The sequence below is a fragment of the Danio rerio genome, chromosome 20 (genome assembly GCF_052040795.2).
Source record: "Danio rerio strain M-AB ecotype USA chromosome 20, GRCz13ab, whole genome shotgun sequence".
NCBI classification, from domain to species: Eukaryota; Metazoa; Chordata; class Actinopteri; order Cypriniformes; family Danionidae; genus Danio; species Danio rerio.
In genome coordinates this window covers 54322501-54345360 of record NC_141040.1, presented here as the reverse complement: position 1 = coordinate 54345360, position 22860 = coordinate 54322501, and the positions used below count along the sequence as shown (strand labels likewise).

The following is a 22860-nucleotide window of genomic DNA, read 5'->3' as shown; positions in this document are numbered from 1 at the left end:
AATTTTGACTTCAACTGATAATCATTTTGAATAATTGTGATTACAATTATGACCAAAATAATCGTGATTATGATTTTTCCCATAATCGAGCAGCCCTACAAGAAGGCTAATAATTTTGACTTCAACTGCAAAATAATAAACAATAAGAAATAAGAAAAATAATATTGTTTCCCGACATAGTTTATATAATTTTTGTCTGATATTTGTTCTTGTTTTAAGGCTTAATAAAGTCTTTTGCTGCTTGATTTCAGAACGTTGAGATGTTTGCACTGGAAAGTTAAACAGAAACACATTTTACAGAGGTTTTGTTTTTTTTTCGGGTGAAGCGAGAGATTTTGTTTGAAGATTTTTCTCCTTATACACACACACATAAACATTTATCCACAAACACACTCACACACACACACACACACACATCAGGGAAGCACTTCTGAATGAGACTAAACGGCTCGCTTACTTTAAAGTGCTCGTTTCTACATTTCACAATGAATAAACACCATCCCGCATCTCTAAACCTGTGTTTAAAGGACTGAATGTCATGAAAGCACACTGAAGATGCGCACAGAAATCAATATGATCATTAAATCTCTTCATAGGCAAGTTTTAGCCCTCAAAGAGGCCGCTGCAAAACATCTGAAATACTCAAATCAGAATCATGTTTTGTACATAGGAAAAAAAAAAGAGAGACAACTTCTTTGCAAAACGAAATCAGGCATAATCAGTATTTAAGTCTGGTTTTCTAGAGAGAATTAAAAATCTAAATATCTTTTAAACAAGATATGTATTTAAGCCATATTTGGATTTCTCTTGATTTTCTAAATGCTAAAATTTTTTTGTTTAAACACTGAAAACACTTAAAGTGTCCAAATTGTTCAAGTTGCAGCAGACGTTTGATTTGCATTATTCAAACTAAAATTAAATATTTAGTAGGGGGCGGGGTTTATTTCGGGGATCCTCCTATCATTTTTTGCTCTCTGCAAACAATTTGTTGCAGGGGCGTGGCAATGTTAATTTTGTCCAATCAGAGAAGGGCTGTTCAAGATGTAAAGCAGATGGTCAGATTTTGATTAAATATTATCTGTTTTTTTTTCAGTGTATTAACTTGCTCAGATTAATTGTCAAAAATGGCAAGGTGCACTAGCAAACTAAACATAGTAAATTATGATCTCATTGGAATTTAATAACTAAAAATATATCTATCTGCTTAAAATTGATATATTTTGAACTTACCTCATTATCCAAATTATTTCATTTTTGTTAGTATGTGTCATGTTTACCAGTGAACAAACCACCAGATGTCGCTGGTAAACACTCACTCATGAAACTACAAATCTGCCAGTTAATGGACTTCAACTTCATACATGCTCTTCGCCCACACACCTGCTTTCTCATTTAGCTTGATTTACATTCACACCTGAGGACTTTCAGAGACTGATTAACACACACTATTTAAGCCACACATTCACTCCTTCAGTTTGCCGAGTCTTGTTTACCTGTAAGGTGACATTACTACGCGTTATCCTGGTCTTGTTTTCCTGTGTTTTGATCTTAGCTTTGTTTATCCAGTTCTCCTGTTTAGCCACCTGCCTTCTGACCCCTCGCCTGTGTTTGACTACGATTCTGGACTGCCTGTATAGATCTGTTTGCACCTGTGTTGACCATCGCTTACCTGACTTTGAATAAACCTGCATTTGGATCCTACCTTCTGTTGTTGGTGTCACTCCCCGGCGTTACAGAAGACTCGGCCAACTGAAGGAGTGAATGTGTGGCTTAAATAGTGTGTGTTAATCAGTCTCTGAAAGTCCTCAGGTGTGAATGTAAAGCAAGCTAAATGAGAAAGCAGGTGTGTGGGGGAAGAGCATGTATGAAGTTGAAGTCCATTACCTGGCAGATTTGTAGTTTCATGAGTGAGTGTTTACCAGCGACATCTGGTGGTTTGTTCACTGGTAAACATGACAGTATGCTTTAATTTATTTGGCCATTCCTAAATGCTGTTCTTCCTTTTTAAGCATAATTCATATTACAATAAAAGTGCATGATGTGTAATACTTTGATTTTATTTGCATAAATATCTTCTTTTTTTTTTTTTACACATAAACTTATGTAGACATGGAGAGGATAATTTTCTAATTAATTGGCTACTTATTTATCTTTTTCAGGTAAATCTATCTTGTTTTAATGATGTTTAGATTAGGAAAAAAAAGACTGAACATAGTAGTGTGACTATACATTTAGTCAGATTTACCCTTAAGAATAATTAAGGGTAGAATTATCTTGTATTGAGTATTATATTACTGACACTGTTTTGCATGCTGCAACAATTAGCATTCTTAACGCTTTATATGCACATATTTGGACCAATGAGCTGTTATAGTGGGTGGAGTTAATGGCTATTTCCTTCCACTGTTCTACATATGCACATATTTGGATCAATGAGAGGTCTAATGGGTGGAGCTACCAGTTACATTTACTCAATCGGCCTACATTTGAACCAATTAAAAATATCATAGTGAGTGGAGCCATTGGTCAGTTCCCTCAACTGGCCTACATATGCAAATACTTGCACCAATTACATATCATAGTGGGTGAAGCCATTGGTCAATTTCCTCAACTGGTCTACATATCCATATATTTGAACCAATTAAATATCATAGAGGGTTGAGCCATTGGTCAATTTCCTCAACTCGTCTACATATGCAAATATTTGGACCAATGAGATGTTAAAGTGGATGGGGCCACCAGTTATTTCCCTCCACTAGTTTACATATGCAAATATTTGGACTAATGAGAGGTTACAGTGAGTGGAGCCACACGTTAATTTCCTCCACTGGTCTACATAAGCATTTATTTGGACCAATTAAATGTCATAAGGGGCGGAGCCAATGGTTTATTTTCTCCACTGGTCTATATATGGAAATATTTGGACCAATAAGATGTCATAGTGGGTGGAGCCAATAGTTAATTTCCTCCACTGGTCTACATATGCAAATATTTGGACCAATAAGATGTCATAGTGGGTGGAGCCAACAGTTAATTTCCTCCACTGGTCTACATATGTAAATATTGGACCAATGCGAGGTCATAGTGGGAGGAGCCACTAGTTAATTTCCTCTACTAGTCTGCATATGCAAATATTTAGACCAATAAGATTTTACAGTGGGTGGAGCCAATAGTTAATTTAACCTGTTGGTTTACATATGCAGATATTTGGACAATTGAGAGGTCATAGTGGGTGGAGTCAATAATTAATTTCCTCTACTAGTCTACATATGCAAATATTTGGACTAATAAGATGTCATAGCGGGTGGAGCCAGCAGTTAATTTCCTTCACTGGTCTACATATGTAACTATGTAGACCAATAAGATGTTAAGTGGGTGGAGCCCTCAGTTAATTTTCTCCATCTGGTCTGCAAATGCAAATATTTGGACCAATGAGAGGTCATAGTGGGTGGAGCCACCAGTTAATTTCCTCTACTAGTCTGCATATGCAAATATTTAGACCAATAAGATATTACAGTGGGTGGAGCTAATAGTTAATTTCCCTTGCTGGTTTACATATCCACATATTTGGACCAATAAGATGCTATAATGGGTGGAGCCAACTGTTAATTTCCTCTACTGGTCAACATATGCAAATATATGGACCAATAAGATGTTCAAGTGGGTGAAGCCCCCAGTTAAAATCCTCCATCTGGTCTACATATGCAAATATTTGGATCCATGAGAGGTCATAGTGGGTGGAGCCACTAGTTAATTTTACTTAACTGGTCTATATATGCATATATTTGAACCCATTAAATATCATAGTGGGTGGAACCACTAGTCAATTTCCTCCACTGATCTGTATATGCAAATATTTGGACAAAAGATAAAATATTATAGTGGGTGGAGCCACCAGTTAATGTCATCCACTGGTCAATGGCCAAAAAACTGAGAAACAAGCGAACACTTTACAAATAAATGAACTTGAACCAGTGAAGAAAACGGCGTGAAGAAAAAGGCGAATGTTGATCTACCCTCCTAGCGCAATCCACATTTTCCATAATGCATTTTTGGAGATTTTAAAGATCCTCAACTGGAAGAGAGAAAAGCTGCCAAGGAGAAGTTCCTCTTTCTAGGAGAAAATGTGGCAAAAAATTAGCTTATCAGGAAGATCCAATCCATCCACAGTGAAAAGCGAGACTCGTTGGAGGATTTTCAGTCGAGCGTTAGTGTTGTTGACGACTCACATTCGTCCAGTTTTTGCGGTGATCGTGGCATCAGAATGGTGCATTGTGGGATGTGGCATGGTTCCTAGTCTTCCCGACACATGGGTAAGTTGACGAAGGTGAAGACGTTGTATTCGATCATGATGGAGAAGCAGAGGAAGACGGCGTACAGCAGCAGCACATAAACACCCAGCTTAAAGTCCAGCTTCCAGTGGTTCAGGTGAATCCCCAGAATCTAAAGGACAAAAAGATGTTTATATAAAGTTAGAGTCAGATTTATTAGCCCTCCTGAATTATTAGGCCCCTTGTATATTTTTTCCCTAATTTCTGTTTAAGGGAAAGGGATATTTTTGCAACACATTTCTAAAAAGTTTTAATAACTCATTTCTAATAACTGATTTATTTTATCTTTGCCATGATGACAGTAAATAATATTTGACTAGATTTTTTCAAGATACTAGTATTCAGCTTAATGTGACATTTAAAGGCTTAACTAGGGTAATTAGGCAAGTTATTGTATAATGATGGTTTGTTCTGTAGACATTGGAAACAAATATTGCTTAAGGGGGTTAATAATATTGACCTTAAAATGTTTTTATTTATTTATTTATTAAAAACTGCTTTTATTCTAGCCAAAATAAAAAAAATTAGACAATCCCCAGATGAAAAAATATTATCAGACATGCTGTGAAAATTTCCTTGCTGTTAAACAACATTTAGGAAACATTAGAAAAATAAAAAATAATTTTGCCCACAACTGTAATATGTTCTGATAATTTAAAAACGCTTAAAGAGCCCATATTATGAGTTTTTGAAAATTCCCCTCCATGTAGTGTGTAACACAGCTCTAAGTGAAGTGAAGTATCCAGCTAAGGCTTAAATCTGTAAGAGTACAGTGTTTAAAACGGTTGATTCATCTATAAAAGAGTCGACTCATAGTGCTTCAAACGAGTCGCCTTGATACCGAGATTAGGTGTTTCGGCATGACGTACGAACGAAACCAAGTTATTCACGTGCACGCGCAAACCCGGGAGATTTCAAACCTAAGGCCCCGCCCTCTGACGCAGATACTTAGACACACACACACACACCCACACACACACAAACATGCCAGTCGATTGAAGTCACACTGCAGATGGATATTATATCGAGTCTCTACCCAAAGATGAAACCTCAGCATTATAACCAAGCAGTTGGAAACTACTGGAAACTTCTGGAAACTACATGCTACAAAGAATACTTCATCGGCGTTTGTTAAAGGAAGGATCAGTAAAGAGTAACTTACTAATGGACGTCAGGATCGGTTTCTTCCTCCATTTCTCAAGTGTAAGTACGTGCGGTTAAAGTTGCCTCGTTGACTCTAGCTTGCAAATGTATTTAGTTGTGATTTGTTACTTGTAACCGCGTGTACTGTATCAGGTTAACTGGCTATATTCTCTTATCGCATGCAAAGACACGTTAAAAACGCGACGCGTGCTGCTTTGTTTACGGAGCTCCGTGGACGAGGGTAGTGTGTGTGTGCGTGCGCTGTCGTCCGGAGGTATGTGTGTGTGTGTTTGTGTGTGTGTGCGCGCGCGTTGTCGCCCGGAGGTGTGTGTGTGTGCGGGGACGAGGGCAATGTTTGTGTGTGTGTGTGTGTTTGTGTCTGTGAAAAGAGCAGAGTGCGACAAGCTATGTGATCTCCTCGACAGTTTTTGGAGTTTTTTGCTCAATAAAATAGTTAGTCGTCTGTATTTTCAAGTCCATTGACTGTATTTACATTGACCCACTGGCAGCTAAAATCCACGTCTATACTATCGAGCGTGTATGAACTGTGATTACTTTTATATTGCTGATTAGCTGTTGGGCATTTCACTCCGACTGAAGGCAGTCGACCAATCGCAACAGGCTGTCATTGGTCCAATCAGCGCAGATTAGCTTCGCGCTAAGGAGGGGTTTGGGAACAAATGAATCACTGGACGATTCATACGGGAGTCGCTGGGATAATTAGGTAAAAATAAATGCAGATTATAAGACCACGAAAGTGTTTTTTGACCTTGCATGGATATTAAACTTTTGTTGGAAACCCTTACAACCAAGATATGACCCTATTTCATGTATAATATGGGCTCTTTAAGTGATCTTCAGATTAAAGCAGCTGTCAGTCACTTTGTAGTAACTGTCATTTATATATTATCAGGGTAAATTTGTATTAATTTTTAATAGATTTTATCAACAATTCAAAATCAAATCCAAAATATATCATATTTAGTTCATGCAACTGTAATTTTACTTCAAACTTTAACTAATAAGTGTATATTTAATGTAATTTGATTTGACTTATATAAAATGATTCACCATTTTTTAATTCGTAAGCGAAAACCAAAACCTGCAATATGCATTTTAAGTAATGCCAATGTGAAAAATGTTCAAGTGATCAAATATATCAGAAATATTCATTTTTTTAATCAACTAAAATACTAAATGAATATCAAAACATTGAGCAATTAATACAAAATGTATTGACCTTATTCTAAAATGTGGAAGTGCGCCTGTTTTTGCGATTGTCTTAGAACTTCCGATTCAGCCGCCTATGGGAGAAATGACTAGGAATAATAAACGGCAGAAAACGGTCAAACTACTTGCTCAACAAACAAATGTTTGCATGACTATACAGACCAAGTAGAATAATATAATAAGAAAATATCAAATTGCAACATCAAGCAGCGTATCGAGCAGTTTTTAATGTCAAAAAATGAATGGAAGTGAATGAGACCGGAAGTCGCGAGACAAAAAGATTCAAATCGCAGCGCCCGCTCTCGGCGGAGAATAAGGTAAATACAAAAAGTGTTATTTTAGGAAAATCAAATACATAAACATACATAGCACTTTGTATTTTAATAATGAAGATAAGTGTATTTGTGATGTTACAACTATAGGATTTTAGGGTTAGGGTAGGGTGTGGGTTATGCAGTGTTCACACCAGGCGCGAAACGCGCGGATAAATTGCGTTATTCAAGCGTAAATATTTGCGTGATTGGCAGGGCTTCTGTCTGCCCGGTGACTCTAGCTTCATTGCTAAATGGCTAACATGGATTTTATTTAAAAAATAACAGTGTTTATGTGCTTTATGAAGGCTGAAAAACAGTGTTGATACGTTTAGGGCCGTGTTTGAGTCCACTAGATCCTTTCAGAGGTGCATCCAGCTCTGTGAGCTTATTGGCCTTATTCTAAAATGCGGAAGTGCGCCTGTTTTTGCGATTGTCTTAGAACTTCCGATTCAGTCGCCTATGGGAGAAATGACAAGGAATAATAAACGGCAGAAATGGCCAAAGTACTTGCTCAACAAACAAATGTTTGCATTACCATACAGACCAAGTAGCATAATATAATAAGAAAATATTAAATTGCAACATCAAGCAGCGCAACGAGCAGTTGTTAACGTCAAAAAATGAATGGAAGTGAATGTGACCGGAAGTCGCGAGACAAAAAGATTCAAATCGCAGCGCCCGCTCGACAGCTGAGAATAAGGTGAATAAACTCCTCCAGAAACTGAACCTGGATGATGGAGGCTTTCAGCAGTGCCTCTGACTGAGCCCAGCCCAGTTTGTTGAACTGTTGTCGGTGTCGGCTTGAGGATTTTCCCAACAACAGGGGCACAGGGGGTTGTCGGGACACCAACAACAGGCGTTACGTCACAATTACTTTACAAGCTCCGGATTGGATAACGCGGCGTGAATGTCTGCTTAAATTCAGATTTTTGAACTCGAGCGATTTGCACAAAACGCGCGTTAGGTGGGTCAAACACGGAAAACGTTCAATTCACGCTGTGCCGCATTCACGCATATCGCATCATTCGCACCGCGCAATTCACACGTATCGCACCGCAGGATGTCTATTTGCACGTTTGCATTGACTTAACATCTAAATCCCTCGCGCTTGACACACCTTCTGCGTCTGGTGTGAACACAGCATTAGAGTTAGGTTAGGTTAGGTTAGGGTAAGGGTTAGGTCAGGGTTAGGGTTAGGCAGATGTTTATAATTTTTAGTAAATGTATATTCTAGCGTAGCACAAATTTAAGTCTGCCAATCAATTTTAATGCTACTATTATGAATATTTTAGCAAAAATCACTATATTCATTATTTACTTTCCCTCAAATGGATTTAAACCTTTATGACAGTCTTTCTACTGTTGAACACAAAAGAAGATATTTGGAAGAACGCTGAAAAACAACAAGATTTCAGCATTCTTCCAAATATCTACTTTTGTGTTCAACAAAAGAAAGAAACTCAAACAGATTTGGAATAAGTGAAAGGTAAGTAAATGATGACAGAATTTTCATTTTTGGGTGAACAATCCCTTTAATATTTCCAAAGAATTTCTAGTTTGCAAACTGGAGCACCCGTCATTCAAAAGTGAACGTTTCTGCAATCTTTTCAACAGATGTGACAGAAAAAGTCATTAATTTTCTGAGTGACTCACGGTGAGAGCGACGGAGCCCAGAAGAAGCACAACCGAATACAGCAGACCCCGACTGTTGATCATCACCTGAACAGACAGAAAACACCAACTTTAAACCATCCCAATGAAGACTATGATTATCATTCATTCTTTCATTTTCCTTCAACTTGGTCCCTTATTTATCAGGGGTCGCTACAGCGGAATGAACTGCCAACTATTCCAGCATATGTTTAACGCAGCAGATACCCTTTCAGCTGCAACCCAGTATTGGGAAATGTCTAAATGTAATCTGGTATCATTAATTGTCATTAAAATTCATAATTTTTTTATTATTCATCGTTAATAAAGGGTAATGAGATCAACATTTAACATAATTTAATTTTATTATTTGACCTAAAATATTTAGTAAAAATTTATTTGCTTGTTTTAAATTAATTAATTAATTAATTAGCAGGTAGTTAATATGTTTCTAACATGAATTAGTATAATTGCTAGCATCTTTCTTACAATAATTTTCATGTTGTTAGCTGGAATATACATGTTTATTGCATAAAATAGCATGTTTCTGGTATACATGTTGCTAGCATGTTTCCAACACTAGTTAGCATGTTGATAGTACATTGCATATTTTTTGTTTAAAATACATTAGCATGTGTTTCCAGCATAAATTAGCATGTTTGCTAGCACTTAAGGACTGTGAATTAGAATGTTGCTTTGCTGCTTCACGTATGAATTAGCATGCTACAAGCATGAATTACAATACTGCTAGCCTGTGGCTAATATAACATATTTCTAATATAAATTAGATGATACCAAGAATTAGGATTAATTAACATGTTTAGCATAACATTTATGGTTGCATGAAGTTTAGTATTTTTCTAACTTGACTTAGCATGTTGTTAGCAGGAATTTGTGCTTTGCTGGAGTTTTAAGCTTAAAATGAATTAGCACGTATTTCCAGCATTAATTAGCATGTTGCTAGCATATAACTAGCATGAATTAGAATGTTCCCTTCACTGCTTATATGAAGTAGCATGTTGCTAGGATGTTACTAGCATAAATTAGAGTTTTGTTAGCATGTTTATAACTTAACATATTTATAAAATAAATTAGATGTTACCAATAGTTAGCATTAATTAACATGTTTCTAGCATAAAAACAACATTGCTAACATTTGTCTTGTATGGTTAGCATATACACCGTAGCTATTATGCAAACATTATGTTTTTACCATGAATTAGCATCTAACTTGACTTAGCATGACTTAGCATGCTATAATTAGCATGAATTAGAATGTTCTAATTGCTTCTAGTGTGAATTAGCATGTTGCTAGCAGTTTTGCCAGGATGTTTCTAACTTTCAGATGTGTACCAGTACATGCTTCCAGTATAACAAGCAATATTGCTAACATTTATCTTAGCATTTGTACTGTAGCTATTATTACAATATGTTTTTATTATGAATTAACACATTGTTAGCATCTTTCTAACATGCTGTTAGCAAGATTGTGCATGTTTGTAGCATAAATGTGCATGTTTCTAGCATGAATTGACATGTTGCTTTCATATTTTGTGGATTTAGGTAAATATGTTGTGTTTTTCTACATATTTCATAAAGACCCTGCTGAAAAATCCAGCTTAAACCAGCCTAGGCTGGTTGGCTGGTTTTAGCTGGTTGACCAGGCTGGTTTTAGAGGGGTTTTTGACCAGCCTGGTTTAAGCTGGATATAGCTGGTTTTGGCTGGACTCCCAGCTTGGCTAGGCTGGTCAAGCTGGTTTTAGCTGGTCATCTCCCAGCCTGACCAGCTAAGACCAGGCTGGAAATGGCTGGAAACCAGCCTGGAAGTGGCCAAAACCCCTCTAAAACCAGCCTGGTCGACCAGCTAAAACCAGCCAACCAGCTTAGGCTGGTTTAAGCTGGATTTGTCAGCAGGGGAGGTATATTTGATTTCCTTCTAGCAATTTTTCTCCAGAACAAAAAATCGATTAGGAAATACTGTGAAAATGTCCTTTCTGTGTAAATCAGCACTTGGTAAATATTTGAAAAACAATTAAAATTTTACAGAAGGGCAGGAGGCCATGATAATTTTACCCTTAGCTGTAAATAGATCTTTCAGTAACGGGTTTCACAGGAGCACAGCTTGATCTCTGTCCAAACACAAAGAGTGGAGAAATGTGCTTACCACTGATCCGTAGTTGACGGCCATGGTCTGCAGAGCCCATGGGACACCGAGACCCACCAGAATGTCAAACACGTTACTGCCGATAGTGTTGGACACGGCCATGTCTCCCAGACCTGAGAAAAAAAACTTACACTTTCAGACTCCCAAACACATCACCGGAGCTTCAGAGACCACACTGATGCCAAATATGAGCTCCAAAGACCCGTCAGGTGGGATATCAATGTAGATTTTCACCTTAAAATTGAGTACTCAAGTAAAAGGTAATGCTGTATTAATACCAAAGAAAAATGTAACAATGAAACAATAATGATAAAATATATTTGTCAGTTTTATTAAAACCAAATTTACATAATTTACTTAAATTATTTTGGCTGAAATATTTTTTAAACATTAATTTGCTAGATTTTAACATATTGGTAACAATATTGACATGTTTCTAACATGAATTAGCATGTTGCTAGCATATATTTTTTGCAATATTTATGTTGTTAGAATTTGCATGTTTGCTGCATGTTGTTAGCATGTTTTAAAAAAATGGTCATGCTGTTAGCTAGAATTTGCATGTTTTTTTGCATGAACTGGCATGTTATTAACATATTTTTTTACAATAAATATCATGTTAGCTAGAATTACAACATAATAATTAGATGTGTGGCATGTTGTTAGCATCTTTTTTAATAATTATCATAGTTGGATAGAATCTGCATGTTTGCTGCATAAATTAGCATGTTGTTAGTATTTTTTTAATAATTATAAAATAATATTGTACAATTTGAATGTTGCTTTAGTGCTTCTAGTATGAATTAGCATATGGCCAGCATGTTCCTTGCATAAAGTAAAATGTTTACAACGTAATGTAAAGCTAACATATTTTAAACATAAATTAAATATTTGTTACCAAGAATCAGCCTTAATTAACATGTTTCTAGCATTAAAATCTTATTGCTAAATTTAATCTTGTATGGTTAGCATATTGTTAACATATATTGCAGCTATTTAGTAAAAATAGCAAAAAAAAAACCAAAAATGTTTTTACTGTGAATTAACACATTGTTAGCATCTTTCTAACAGGCTGTTAACAAGAATTTGCAAGTTTAAATTAGCCTGTTTCTAGTGCGAATTAATATGTTAAGCATGTTTTTTTATGAATTGCATGTTGTTCGATAGAATTAACATGTTTCTAGCATGAATTAACATGCGGTTAAGAATGTTTACAACATGAAGTAGCATGTCATGTCGATAACATGAATTTGAATTTTGAATTTAACTATTTTTTACTTAACATATAGGTACCATATTTCTAACATAAATTAGATATTTGTCTCCAAAAATTTACATTAATTAACATATTTCTTGGCTTAAAAATAATGCTTTATCCTGTATGGTTAGCATATTGTTGTAGCTTATACTGTGGCTATTTAGTAAACATTATGTTTTTTATCACGAATTAGCATGTTGGCATATGCTAGCATAGCAGAAATTTGTTAATGTACTTTGTTAATGTTTAAGATTAAAACCAATTATCATGCTACTTACAGTACACGTTTCCAGCATAATTTAGCATGTTGTTAGCACATAACAGCACGTATGAAATAACACCAAGTTCCTAGCACAAATTAGAATGTTGCTAGCATGTTTTTAACTTAACATAGCTGACATATTTCTAACATAAATTAGATGTTAGCAAAACTTTACAAAGACCCTGCTGAAAAATCCAGCTTAAAACAGCCTAGGCTGGTTGGCTGGTTTTAGCTGGTCGACCAGGCTGGTTTTAGAGGGGTTTTGGCCATTTCCAGGCTGGTTTCCAGCCTGGTCTTAGCTGGTCAGGCTGGGAGATGACCAGCTAAAACCAGCTTGACCAGCTTAGCCAGGCTGGGAGCCCAGCCAAAACCAGCTATGTCCAGCTTAAACCAGACTGGTCAAGCTGGTTTTAGCTGGATTTAGCTGGTCATTTTCCAGCCTGACCAGCTAAGACCAGGCTGGAAATGGTTAAAACCAGCCTGGAAATGACCAAAACACCTCTAAAACCAGCCTGGTCAACCAGCTAAAACCAGCCAACCAGCCTAGGCTGGTTTAAGCTGGATTTTTCAGCAGGGGATTAACATATTGGCATAAAAATGATAACATTATTATGGTTAGCACATTGTTATGTTTGTTAAGTATGTTTACAATGTGAATTAGCATGTTGTACGCAGAAATTAGTACTGTGTTATCATTAACGGTTCAAAATAATTTATGATGTTATCAACACGCTTCCAACAGCATTAGCTGTCATGTTGTTACCGCACAACTATAGTAGGAATATGAATGTTGCTTCAATGCTTCTAGTATGAATTAGCATTTTGCTAGCATGTTACTTACTTATCTTATAACTAACACGTTTCTAACATAGAAGTTTGCATTAGAAATAATATTACTAACATCTATCTTGTATGGTTAACATATCGCTAGCATACATACTGTAGCTATTTAGTAAAAAATTATGTTTTCATCATAAATTAGTTGTTAGCATCTTTCTACCATGAATTAGCATGTTAGCCGGAATTGGTACCCTACTTTGCTAAAGTTTTAAACTTAAAATAAGTTAGAATGTAATCAGCATTTTCAGCATTAATTGTCGTTGCTAGCATATAACTAGCATGAATTAGAATGTTGCTTTACTGCTTCTAGTATGAGCTGTTAGCATGCTGCTAGCATGATTTAGAATTTAACATATTCTAACACATAATTTGATATATTCCTAAAATAAATTAGATGTGTTACTAAGATTTAGCATCAACTAACATGTTTCTAGCATAACCTTCTCTTATATATCTTATAGCTATTACGTAAACATTAGGTCTTACCGTGAATTAACACATTGTTAGCATCTTTCTAACATGTTGCTAGCAAGAATGTGCATGTTTGTAACATAAATTAGTGTGTTTCTAGCATGAATTAACATGTTGTTAGGACTAGTGCTAGTATGGATTAGTATTAGTTCAGTGACGGAGAGTGACACAGGAATGTTCCTGATGATGTTTTGTGCCTCTCTTATCATATGCTCTACTCTGCTCCTTGATGCTAAAATATTCAGTATTTAATGTTAAAAGCCTCCGTTTTATTGATCTAGCATTAGACATTAAAACATGATCAATCTACCTTGACGAGCCACGATCAAACTGGCGATGCAGTCCGGGACACTCGTTCCTGCAGCCAAAAACGTGATACCCATGATGACATCAGGAATGCCCAGCGTATATCCAATAATTGTCACCTGGAAGAAGTAATGGAAACTGGTCAAGTGTCATCTGTATGTTGATATAAGCCTAACAGTGGCACTTAAAAACAAGAGAGACACATCTGATCCAGACAGACAGATACAGTTTCATACATACCATCCACACCATGAAGTATGAGAAGACGGCGATCCAAACAGTGGAGAGGATAAAAGAGAGCATGAAGTATTTCTCCCAGCGAGACTTGGCACAGTTCGGGATGGTAAAAAACAGGATCAACAACAACGGCCAAGAGATCAGCCATTTAGTTCTGTTCATACAGCCATCTGAAACACACACACACAAACACACACACACTGTTATTTGAAGAAGCTTGTTTTAAACATGCAAGGCTAGTTTTTAACAGCAGACGGCGCTCTAGGCTAGTTTTTAACTGTAGTCTGCAATCTATTCTAGTTTTTAAAGGAAGACGTGTTCTAGCCTATTTTTAACAGCAGATGGAGCTGTAGGCTAGTTTTCAGCAGCAGATGGTGCTCTTGGATAGTTTTTAACAGCAGATGGCACTCCAGGTTAGTTTTTAAACAGCAGATGGCGCTCTGGGCGAGTTTTTAACAGCATATGGTGCTCTGGGCTTGTTTTTACAGCAGATGGTGCTCTAGGCTAGTTTTTAACAACAGAAAGCGTTCTAGGCTAGTTTTTGACAGCAGATGGCGGTATAGGCTAGTTTTTAACAGCAGATGATGCTCTAGGCTAGTTTTTAACAACAGATGGCAGTCTAGGATAGTTTTTAACAGCAGATGGCGGTCTAGGCTAGTTTTTAGCAGCAGATGGTGCTTTAGGCTAGTTTTTAACCAAAGATAGTGCTCTAGGTTAGTTTTTAACAGCAGATGATGCTCTAGGCTAGTTTTTAACAGCAGGTGGTGCTCTAGGTTAGTTTTTAACAGCAGATGGTGCTCTAGGATAGTTTTTAACAGCAGATGGTACTCTAGGCTAGTTTTTAACAGCAGATGGTGCTCTAGGTTAGTTTTTAACAGTAAATGGCGCTCTAGGCTATTTTTTTAACAGTAAATGACGCTCAAGGCTAGTTTTTAATAACAGATGGCTGTCTAGGCTAGTTTTTAACAGCAGATGATGCTCTAGGATAGTTTTTTACAGCAGATGGCGGTCTAGGCTAGTTTTTAACAGCAGATGATGCTCTAGGATAGTTTTTTACAGCAGATGGCGGTCTAGGCTAGTTTTTAACATCAGATGATGATCTAGGCTAGTTTTTAACAGTAAATGGCACTCTAGGCTAGTTTTTAACAGCAGATGATGATCTAGGCTAGTTTTTAATAGTAAATGGCGCTGTAGGCTAGTTTTTAACAGCAGAAACCATTCTAGGCTAGTTTTTAACAGCAGATGATGATCTAGATTAATTTTTAACAGCAGATGACACTCTAGGCTAGTTTTTAACAGCAGCTGGTGCTCTAGTATAGTATTTAACAGCAGACAGTGCTCTATGCTAGTTTTTTTCCAGCAGAGAGCGCTGGAGGCACGTTTTCAAAGACAGACATTGTTTTAGACTAGTTTTAACAGCCGATGATGTTCTAGGCTAGTTCTTAACATCAGACGGTGCTCAAGGATAGCAGATGGACCTTTAGGCTGGTATATGTCACTCTTGGCTAGTTTTTAACATTAGATGGCGCTCTAAAGCAATGCATTTTAAAAATCACATAAATGAACAGAATTAATTTATCATTGTATAATTACAAATGATTTTTCGCTACAGCTCTTGAAAACAGTATTGCATACGTCACAATTTAACAAAAGTTATAACATGCTTTACACTTTATAATGCTTAAATATATAACGTTATTGTGTTTTTTCATTGAATCGTCTTTTAAACAGAAACAGAAGCCTGTGTTCTGCTCACCTGGTAATCTGAATGGTGTGGTGAGTTCACTCTCCTTTTCCTCTGTGCTTTTGTCTTCTGGTACATTTCCATTCTCAATGTCTGGTTTTCCATCCACCACAGCCGTCTCAACACCGTTAGCGGACTGGACCAACCTCTGGCGCTGAACACGCACGCACGCACGCACAAGCACACGCAGACGCACGCACGCACACGCACACGCACACACACACACACACACACACACACACACACACACACACACACACACACACACACACACACACACATACACACACAGAAGTTTTAAGTCATTTATTATACAGCTTTTATTTTGTCATTCAAAACATTACAAATTGATCTTACGTTTTACTGGCAGTCAGCAAGAAAAAACTAATATTAAACTAAATGTAAATAATAGCAAAATATATATATATATATATATATATATATATATATATATATATATATATATATATATATATATATATAATAAAATATTTAACTAAGCATAATTAAACATTTCAAAATAAAACAATTATATAAAACTAATATTTATGAAATACACCTTAAGCAGCATAAATAAATAAAAATATATAAATACACAAATGTTAATAAATAAATACACACACATTTTTTGCTTTTTTTTAAATTTCATAAACATTTCATAGGTTTCCATTGTTTTGTTTTTTACTGTACAAATGGTATTTTCTATTGCGCTACTCCAACCTATTTTTAGCCTGCCAGTATATTTTGCCCTGGTACGGTGACAGCGATCCAAGATCAGACATTTGATTCAGCCGGTGCAGCATCTGAAGAGCGACTGCAGGAGCTGCGATGACGACACTGTTATTACACGATTGGCCGAGTTCACCGCATGACAACAACCACGTGTTTCGGTTTATTATTGGACAACTTTCATCTCATAAATTTCAAAACGAACAATTCCATTTTCATACCATCTCTATCTTTTGTCCAATCATTTGTTCATAGGTTTATTCAACCTTTTTATACAGACTATTTATTGTATTCAACCCCATAAATGATTTAAATGATATATTTTTGTGAATAACCTAAATATTAACTCAAATAAGACTTACATACTTGTAATAAAATTATTTTCATCATTGATCCCCACCCCCCTATATGGGTTTCCTAACAAATTAAGTTAAAAATATATTTTATTAAATAAAAATATAATTTTATATCATTTATTTTGCTCCTTTTGTTTAACCTTTTTGGACTGAAGTGCCTTTTTAAAAATGCTTTATTATCTAAAATAGTCCTATTCGTGGATATGTATTTTCTTTTTATGTGCCCTCTCTTTTTCCCCTTATTTCTCATGTGTTTGTTATATAGGTGACTTAAATTTAATTTATAAATCTTGTATTGTTTAAAAATGAACTATAGTTTGTAGAGACTGTATTCTGATTTATTCATACTGTAAATTGTTTGTTGTTATTGCATTAAATAAATAAATAATCACGCCATGTGATTGGTCATCCTGACTGCAGCAACGTTGAACCCCCAAGTGCCCGGCATGACGGTTCCGGCTGCAGCTGTGTTTATGCCGAACGCACCTATCGTGTAACAGCGGTTTGTTCTGTAGACAATTGAAAAAATGCTTATGGGGCTAATATATTGACCTTAAAATAGTTTTAAAAAAAATTAAAAACTGCTTTTATTCTAGCCAAAATAAATCAAATCAGACTTTCTCCAGAAGATAAAAAATATGTGAAATACTGTGAAAAATTCTTTGCTCTGTTAAACATAATTTGAGAAGTATTTGGGGGGGGAGAGATTTACAGGAGAGCGAAAAATTGACTTTAACTGTATGTGAGAAGTACTGACATTTATTGATTTACGTTTGTCGCATTTTGTATTGTACATTCAGACATCATCCGTACCTCTGTTATAATGAGGCGACTGGCCATACGCAGACGAGTCTTGGGTCCGAAGTGGTTTGTGACCATCACACGCAGACCAGCTTCAGGGAAACGGTAATTTGGTGGACTGGCATTGATGATTTCATCCACCATCACCACTGAACCTCGACTGTAAATCTTACTGGTCTTGACTTGAGAAAGAGGAAAGATTTAGCCACACTGTAAAAAATATCTGTTAATTAACAGCTTCCATATTGTGTGCTTCACAACTCTTTATTTACGGTTGTGAATTGCATTATGGGAGCTTGATCTCTGCTCTGTCCACTTTTGATGTTGAAAATTCCAACCCAGGCCTGTTTTGATTACATACCCCTACATGCATGTCTGGAGAGCGCAAAATACATCCCAGGAGCTACGTTTTTTGCAGTTTTTGTTTTCACAAATGCAACAGAGACTGCTGTGTGCACTTTTTCAGATCTCAAATGTCTCTTGCGAGTGCCATTCTCGCCTGCTCTTCTCATGTAAACGCACCAGAAGCCACTGTCAACTGACGTCGACTGACCCACCCTCCTCCTCCTGTAAACCCTACTGATAGTGTTTTTAAATGCAAAGATTGACCTGCCCCTTCCCTAACTCCCAACCGACAAAAGCAATCCAGAGAAGCCTGAGTTTACCACGTTTTCTGATTGTACCAGATTCTCACCCTGTTTTTTACTTGTTTATTTTATTTTTTGCCTTTCGTTTTAGTTTTACCTGCTTCCTGGTACCGTTCTTCACAAAACACCCCATCGTCATGGTCAACTCCTCTCTGCTTCTCAAGGCCACCAATGTACGTGGCGAGCCACTGGACAAACCGGTAACAGTAGAAAAGCCGTCCACACGGAGGTAAGCAGTCAGCTGGTAAGCGCGAAAAGGAACGGCGTCATACCGCTCCGTAGCATTCATTTTAAAAACAAAATGCAGCCATATGTAGCTCTGGCACGTTCGCCTCACAGCAAGGGGGTCGCTGGTTCGATCCTCGGCTCAGTTGGCGCTTCTGTGTGGAGTTTGCATGTTCTCCCTGCGTTCGCGTGGGTTTCCTCCGGGTGCTCCGGTTTCCCCCACAGTCCAAATACATGCGGTACAGGTGAATTGGGTAGGCTAAATTGTCCGTGGTGTATGAGTGTGTGTGTGAATGAGTGGATGTTTTCCAGAGATGGGTTGCGGCTGGAAGGGCATCCGCTGCGTAAAAACTTGCTGGATAAGTTAGCGGTTCATTCCGCTGTGGCGATCCCAGATTAATAAAGGGACTAAGCCGACAAAAAAATGAATGAATGAATGAATGAATGTAGCTCTGGCTACATAATTCGCGATCTCCAGAAATATATATGGGGCTACGTTTTCCAAATGAGCCTGTGTTGGAAAACTCAACTGTGCAGTTTTAACAAAATGACTTTAATTGTCATTGTAATAGTTTGAGATAAGATATTAAGACATAATATAGATAATCAAGTCTGTAGGGGCTGCAAAGTGTTTAGCACGTTCACCTCACAGTAAGAAGGTCACTGGTTCGAGCCTTGGCTGGGTGAGTTGGCGTTTCTGTGTACAGTTTGCATGTTCTCCCCACATTTCTCTGGGTGCTTCGGTTTTCCCCACAAGTCTAAAAACATGTGGTATGGGGAATTGTTCAAGCTAAAATTTTCCCTAGTGTGTGTGTGCGACTGAGTGTGCAGTGATGGGTTGCAGTTGGAAGGGCATCTGCTGCGTAAAGCATATGCTGGATAAATTAGTGGTTCATTCCGCTGTGCTGACCCCAGATTAATAAAGGAACTAAGTCGAAAAGAAAATGAATGAATGAAATAAGTCTGTAAAATAACAGTTTATTACCAGGTTTTTGTACCATGAATTTAGTTTTTTGTAACACCAACCCGGACAATATATCACTTCAAACTAATCAAAATGTCAACAAAAGACACTTTTACAAACTTTTCATCATCAAAAGCTTTTGGAAGAAAGATCAAGGCTCCATTGTGCAATTCAAAAGTAGAATTAAGTGGATTAAAACATGAATCGCAAAACACAGATAATTGCCAGACATTTTTACAGTGCAGCAACACACATATGAAATAACACTTCTTGATAAATCAAATTTGTTAACCCAGCGGTCATGTTTATGTCAAAAAAACGCGTCGAAAATGCGAATCGATTTGATGTCAAAACTTTGACCATCTCTTTAATATCCACACATTTATAATAAAAAATCTGTACATACAATTCAACATCCAGATCTTTTCTTGACTAACAGCATCTCTGTTTAATGTTTAACGCCTTTTTTTCTCCTATTTATTTTGTGTTGTCACTTTTCACTTAAAGGGCACCTATGGTGAAAAATCTACTTTTCAAGCTATTTGGACAAACATATATAGTATATATAGTGTATAGACCATCATATTGGGGTGATACAAACACACCCAGTCCTTTTTTTCAATTTCACAACATAAAAACGGTGGACCAATTGGAGCGGTTTTCAGACTGACCGCAACTTTATGTAGGAGTGCGGTCTAGAGGTCTGCATTCCCGCGGGACCCGACCAGATTTCTGCGGCGCGGGAATAAATTTCCGAATAAATCGCGGGAGCGGTCGGTAACGGGTTTAATTTGGGACAGGAGCGGGCTGTCTAGCAATACCGCGGATATTGCTATGAGAGAGAGAGAGAGAGAGAGAGGGAGAAAGAGAGCGAGCGAGCTTTGCCTGTGTGTGTGCTTGGTGCTTGTGTGTGTGTGTGTGTGTTAGTGCGCACGCGCGAATGAGAGAGAGAGAGTGAGAGAGCTTTCCCAGATAGCAAAATACACTCGGGCCAGTTCTGGCTAGATTCTCGCCTGCCAGAGACTTACCACTCAGCCCGGCTCCGGCTGCCGGACTCCGGATGCTTGTGGACTCACTGCCCGATTCCGGCCCGAATCAATCGGGCCAGATGCGGCGGCCGTAAGCGAGCCGACGCTGCCGCATCCGCACCGGAATCGGCCCGAGAGTAATGTGCGCTGCGGCCGGAGCTGGCGCGACTCAGTATTTATATACCTTTATAAAAACCTTTTGGTATTACATTGGTACTTGATACATGGTATTACAAGCCTTTGAGCTGAAATAACAGCAAACGCCTGTGTGTCTGCTTGGTGCTTGTGTGTGTGTTAGTGAGCGCGCGCGTATGAGAGAGAGAGAGAGAGATTTGTCTGTGTGTGTGTGCTTGGTGCTGTGTGTGTGTGTTTGTTTATACAGACAGCTTGGCTGTCTGGACTGTATAGCTGGGGGATTTTCGGTTTTGTTCTCCTCCGCTCCTTAGCGGGATCGGGCGCGGCGGGCAGAAAACGGGGCGGGTCGGGCAGCGGGACAATAAATTCTTAATATAAGCGGGAGCGGTCAGGTTCGGGCTAAAACCAGGCAGGTTTCAAAATTTAGTCCCGCGCAGATCTCTAGTGCGGTCCCCCCGCCCACCGAATTGATTGACAGCTGCGCGCATTAACATGTCCCGGTAGTCACATGTATATGTCAACAAGACCAGACAGACATACGCAAAGCAACCGGGAATAAAAGGTCTGTTCTGTTCGCTAGGATCAGCAATCATCATCAAATGTGATTAAGAGTGAGTTTCACATGTTTAAAGTGTTTTAAAAAAGTGCACATGTGTAATTAATCACAGCGATTTACTTCAGCTTTACTTCATCAGCACAGCCGCGTGTCAGAACAATTATAAAAGAAGACGCTTCAATCCCGGTTTGTGGACGTTAAATCAGGTTTATTTTGTACATTAACATAACAGATATCCAGTCGGTGCAATAGCCTAGTGGTTAGCGTGCCGACATATGGTGCAATAGTACGTCAGGGCGTCGCGAGTTCGAATCCTGGCTCGAGGACATTTCCCTACCCTACCCCCTCTCTCTCTCTCCCACTTCGCTTCCTGTCTTAATACTGTCCCATCTAACAAAGGCAAAAAAAAAAACATAACTGATATCCAAACAGCAGTGGAGATTAGCCTGTATCCTGTCACATTTGAGTGCAAAAACAGTGCTAAGCTAAGCGCGCTCTGTCTGTCTGCCTGCCTGCATGTGTGTGTGTCAGCTGCGGTGTGTGTGTTTATGTGTGTGTGTGTGTGTGTGTGTGTGTGTGCGCGCGCGCATGTGAACTTTGTAACGATATTGTGTGTGACTCATCAATGCAACTTCACAATACTGATTAGTAAAGGTTAGTTCTTACTGTAGTATTTCTCACAAACGCTATGTGAGACCTTCTTCCTTTAAGTATGTCTGTTGTCTGATGCAGCTGAGGGAGGAGATTAAAGCACGCGGGAAGGCACGTTGAAACAGTAGGCGGGCAGAACTCGCCTTAAAGGCGCAGTACAACAAAACCACCCTCTGCTGGAAATCAGTATAAAACAGCATCTTCTAAAAGGTATAATGAAAAATCTGATGGGTTTTTTGAGCTGAAACTTTATATACACAGTCTAGAGACGCAAAAGACTTATATTAAATCTGAAAAAAGGGGTAACCTAGGTGCCCTTTAATGTACACTAGACACTTCTGTAGCTAAAACAAATTCCTTGTGTGTGAAGCACACTTGGCAATAAAACTGATTCTGATTTATGCTCTTTTGATCACCAAAATAAGAACACAAAAAAGCATAATAATATATGAAAAGTTACATTTATTTGAAAGCTTCAAGTACGAACTCACATTGGATTTTGTAAAATACCTTTTTGTCAAAATGATGTCTAATTGACATCCAACGTTGGTGCAAAAAAAAAACACATCAAAAATGATTACTGGATTTACCTTTATTTGATTTTTGATATTTGACGCCAATGTTAGATATCAATTTGATGTTGTTTTAAAATCAAAGTAGTCAATTAACATCAAACTGGGGTGCGTTTCCCAAACAACGACATAACTCATGGCTGAGTTATCATAGTACGATGCATCATTTGGGAAGAGAACGATGTAGTGACGAGTGTTTCCCAAAACTCGTAGTTTTTCTGTCGCAGATCCATGGTTTGAACCACG

General features: G+C 37.7%; 2 protein-coding genes across 4 annotated transcripts in view; both read right to left on the bottom strand.

The window, feature by feature from the left end:
• cpsf2 (cleavage and polyadenylation specific factor 2) overlaps nt 1–22860 on the bottom strand; it is a 495879-nt gene that overhangs the window by 342711 nt on the left and 130308 nt on the right. The gene's annotated exons all lie outside the window — the stretch shown is intronic.
• slc24a4b (solute carrier family 24 member 4b) overlaps nt 1769–22860 on the bottom strand; it is an 87507-nt gene continuing 66415 nt past the window's right edge. Inside the window, exons 11-18 of one of the 2 annotated variants that reach the window (XR_015518944.1) lie at nt 17849–18018; nt 15963–16104; nt 14210–14376; nt 13974–14088; nt 10833–10945; nt 8672–8737; nt 3838–4443; nt 1769–3691 (exon numbers count right to left, since the gene is read on the bottom strand). Coding sequence is in view for 1 of the 2 variants with exons in the window: in XM_087298826.1 (XP_087154952.1) it covers nt 4294–4443; nt 8672–8737; nt 10833–10945; nt 13974–14088; nt 14210–14376; nt 15963–16104; nt 17849–18018 (923 nt within the window). In the remaining variant the exon portion in view is untranslated. Of the gene's footprint in view, nt 4444–8671; nt 8738–10832; nt 10946–13973; nt 14089–14209; nt 14377–15962; nt 16105–17848; nt 18019–22860 lie in introns of both variants that reach the window. The other variant, XM_087298826.1, reaches the window with a different exon arrangement.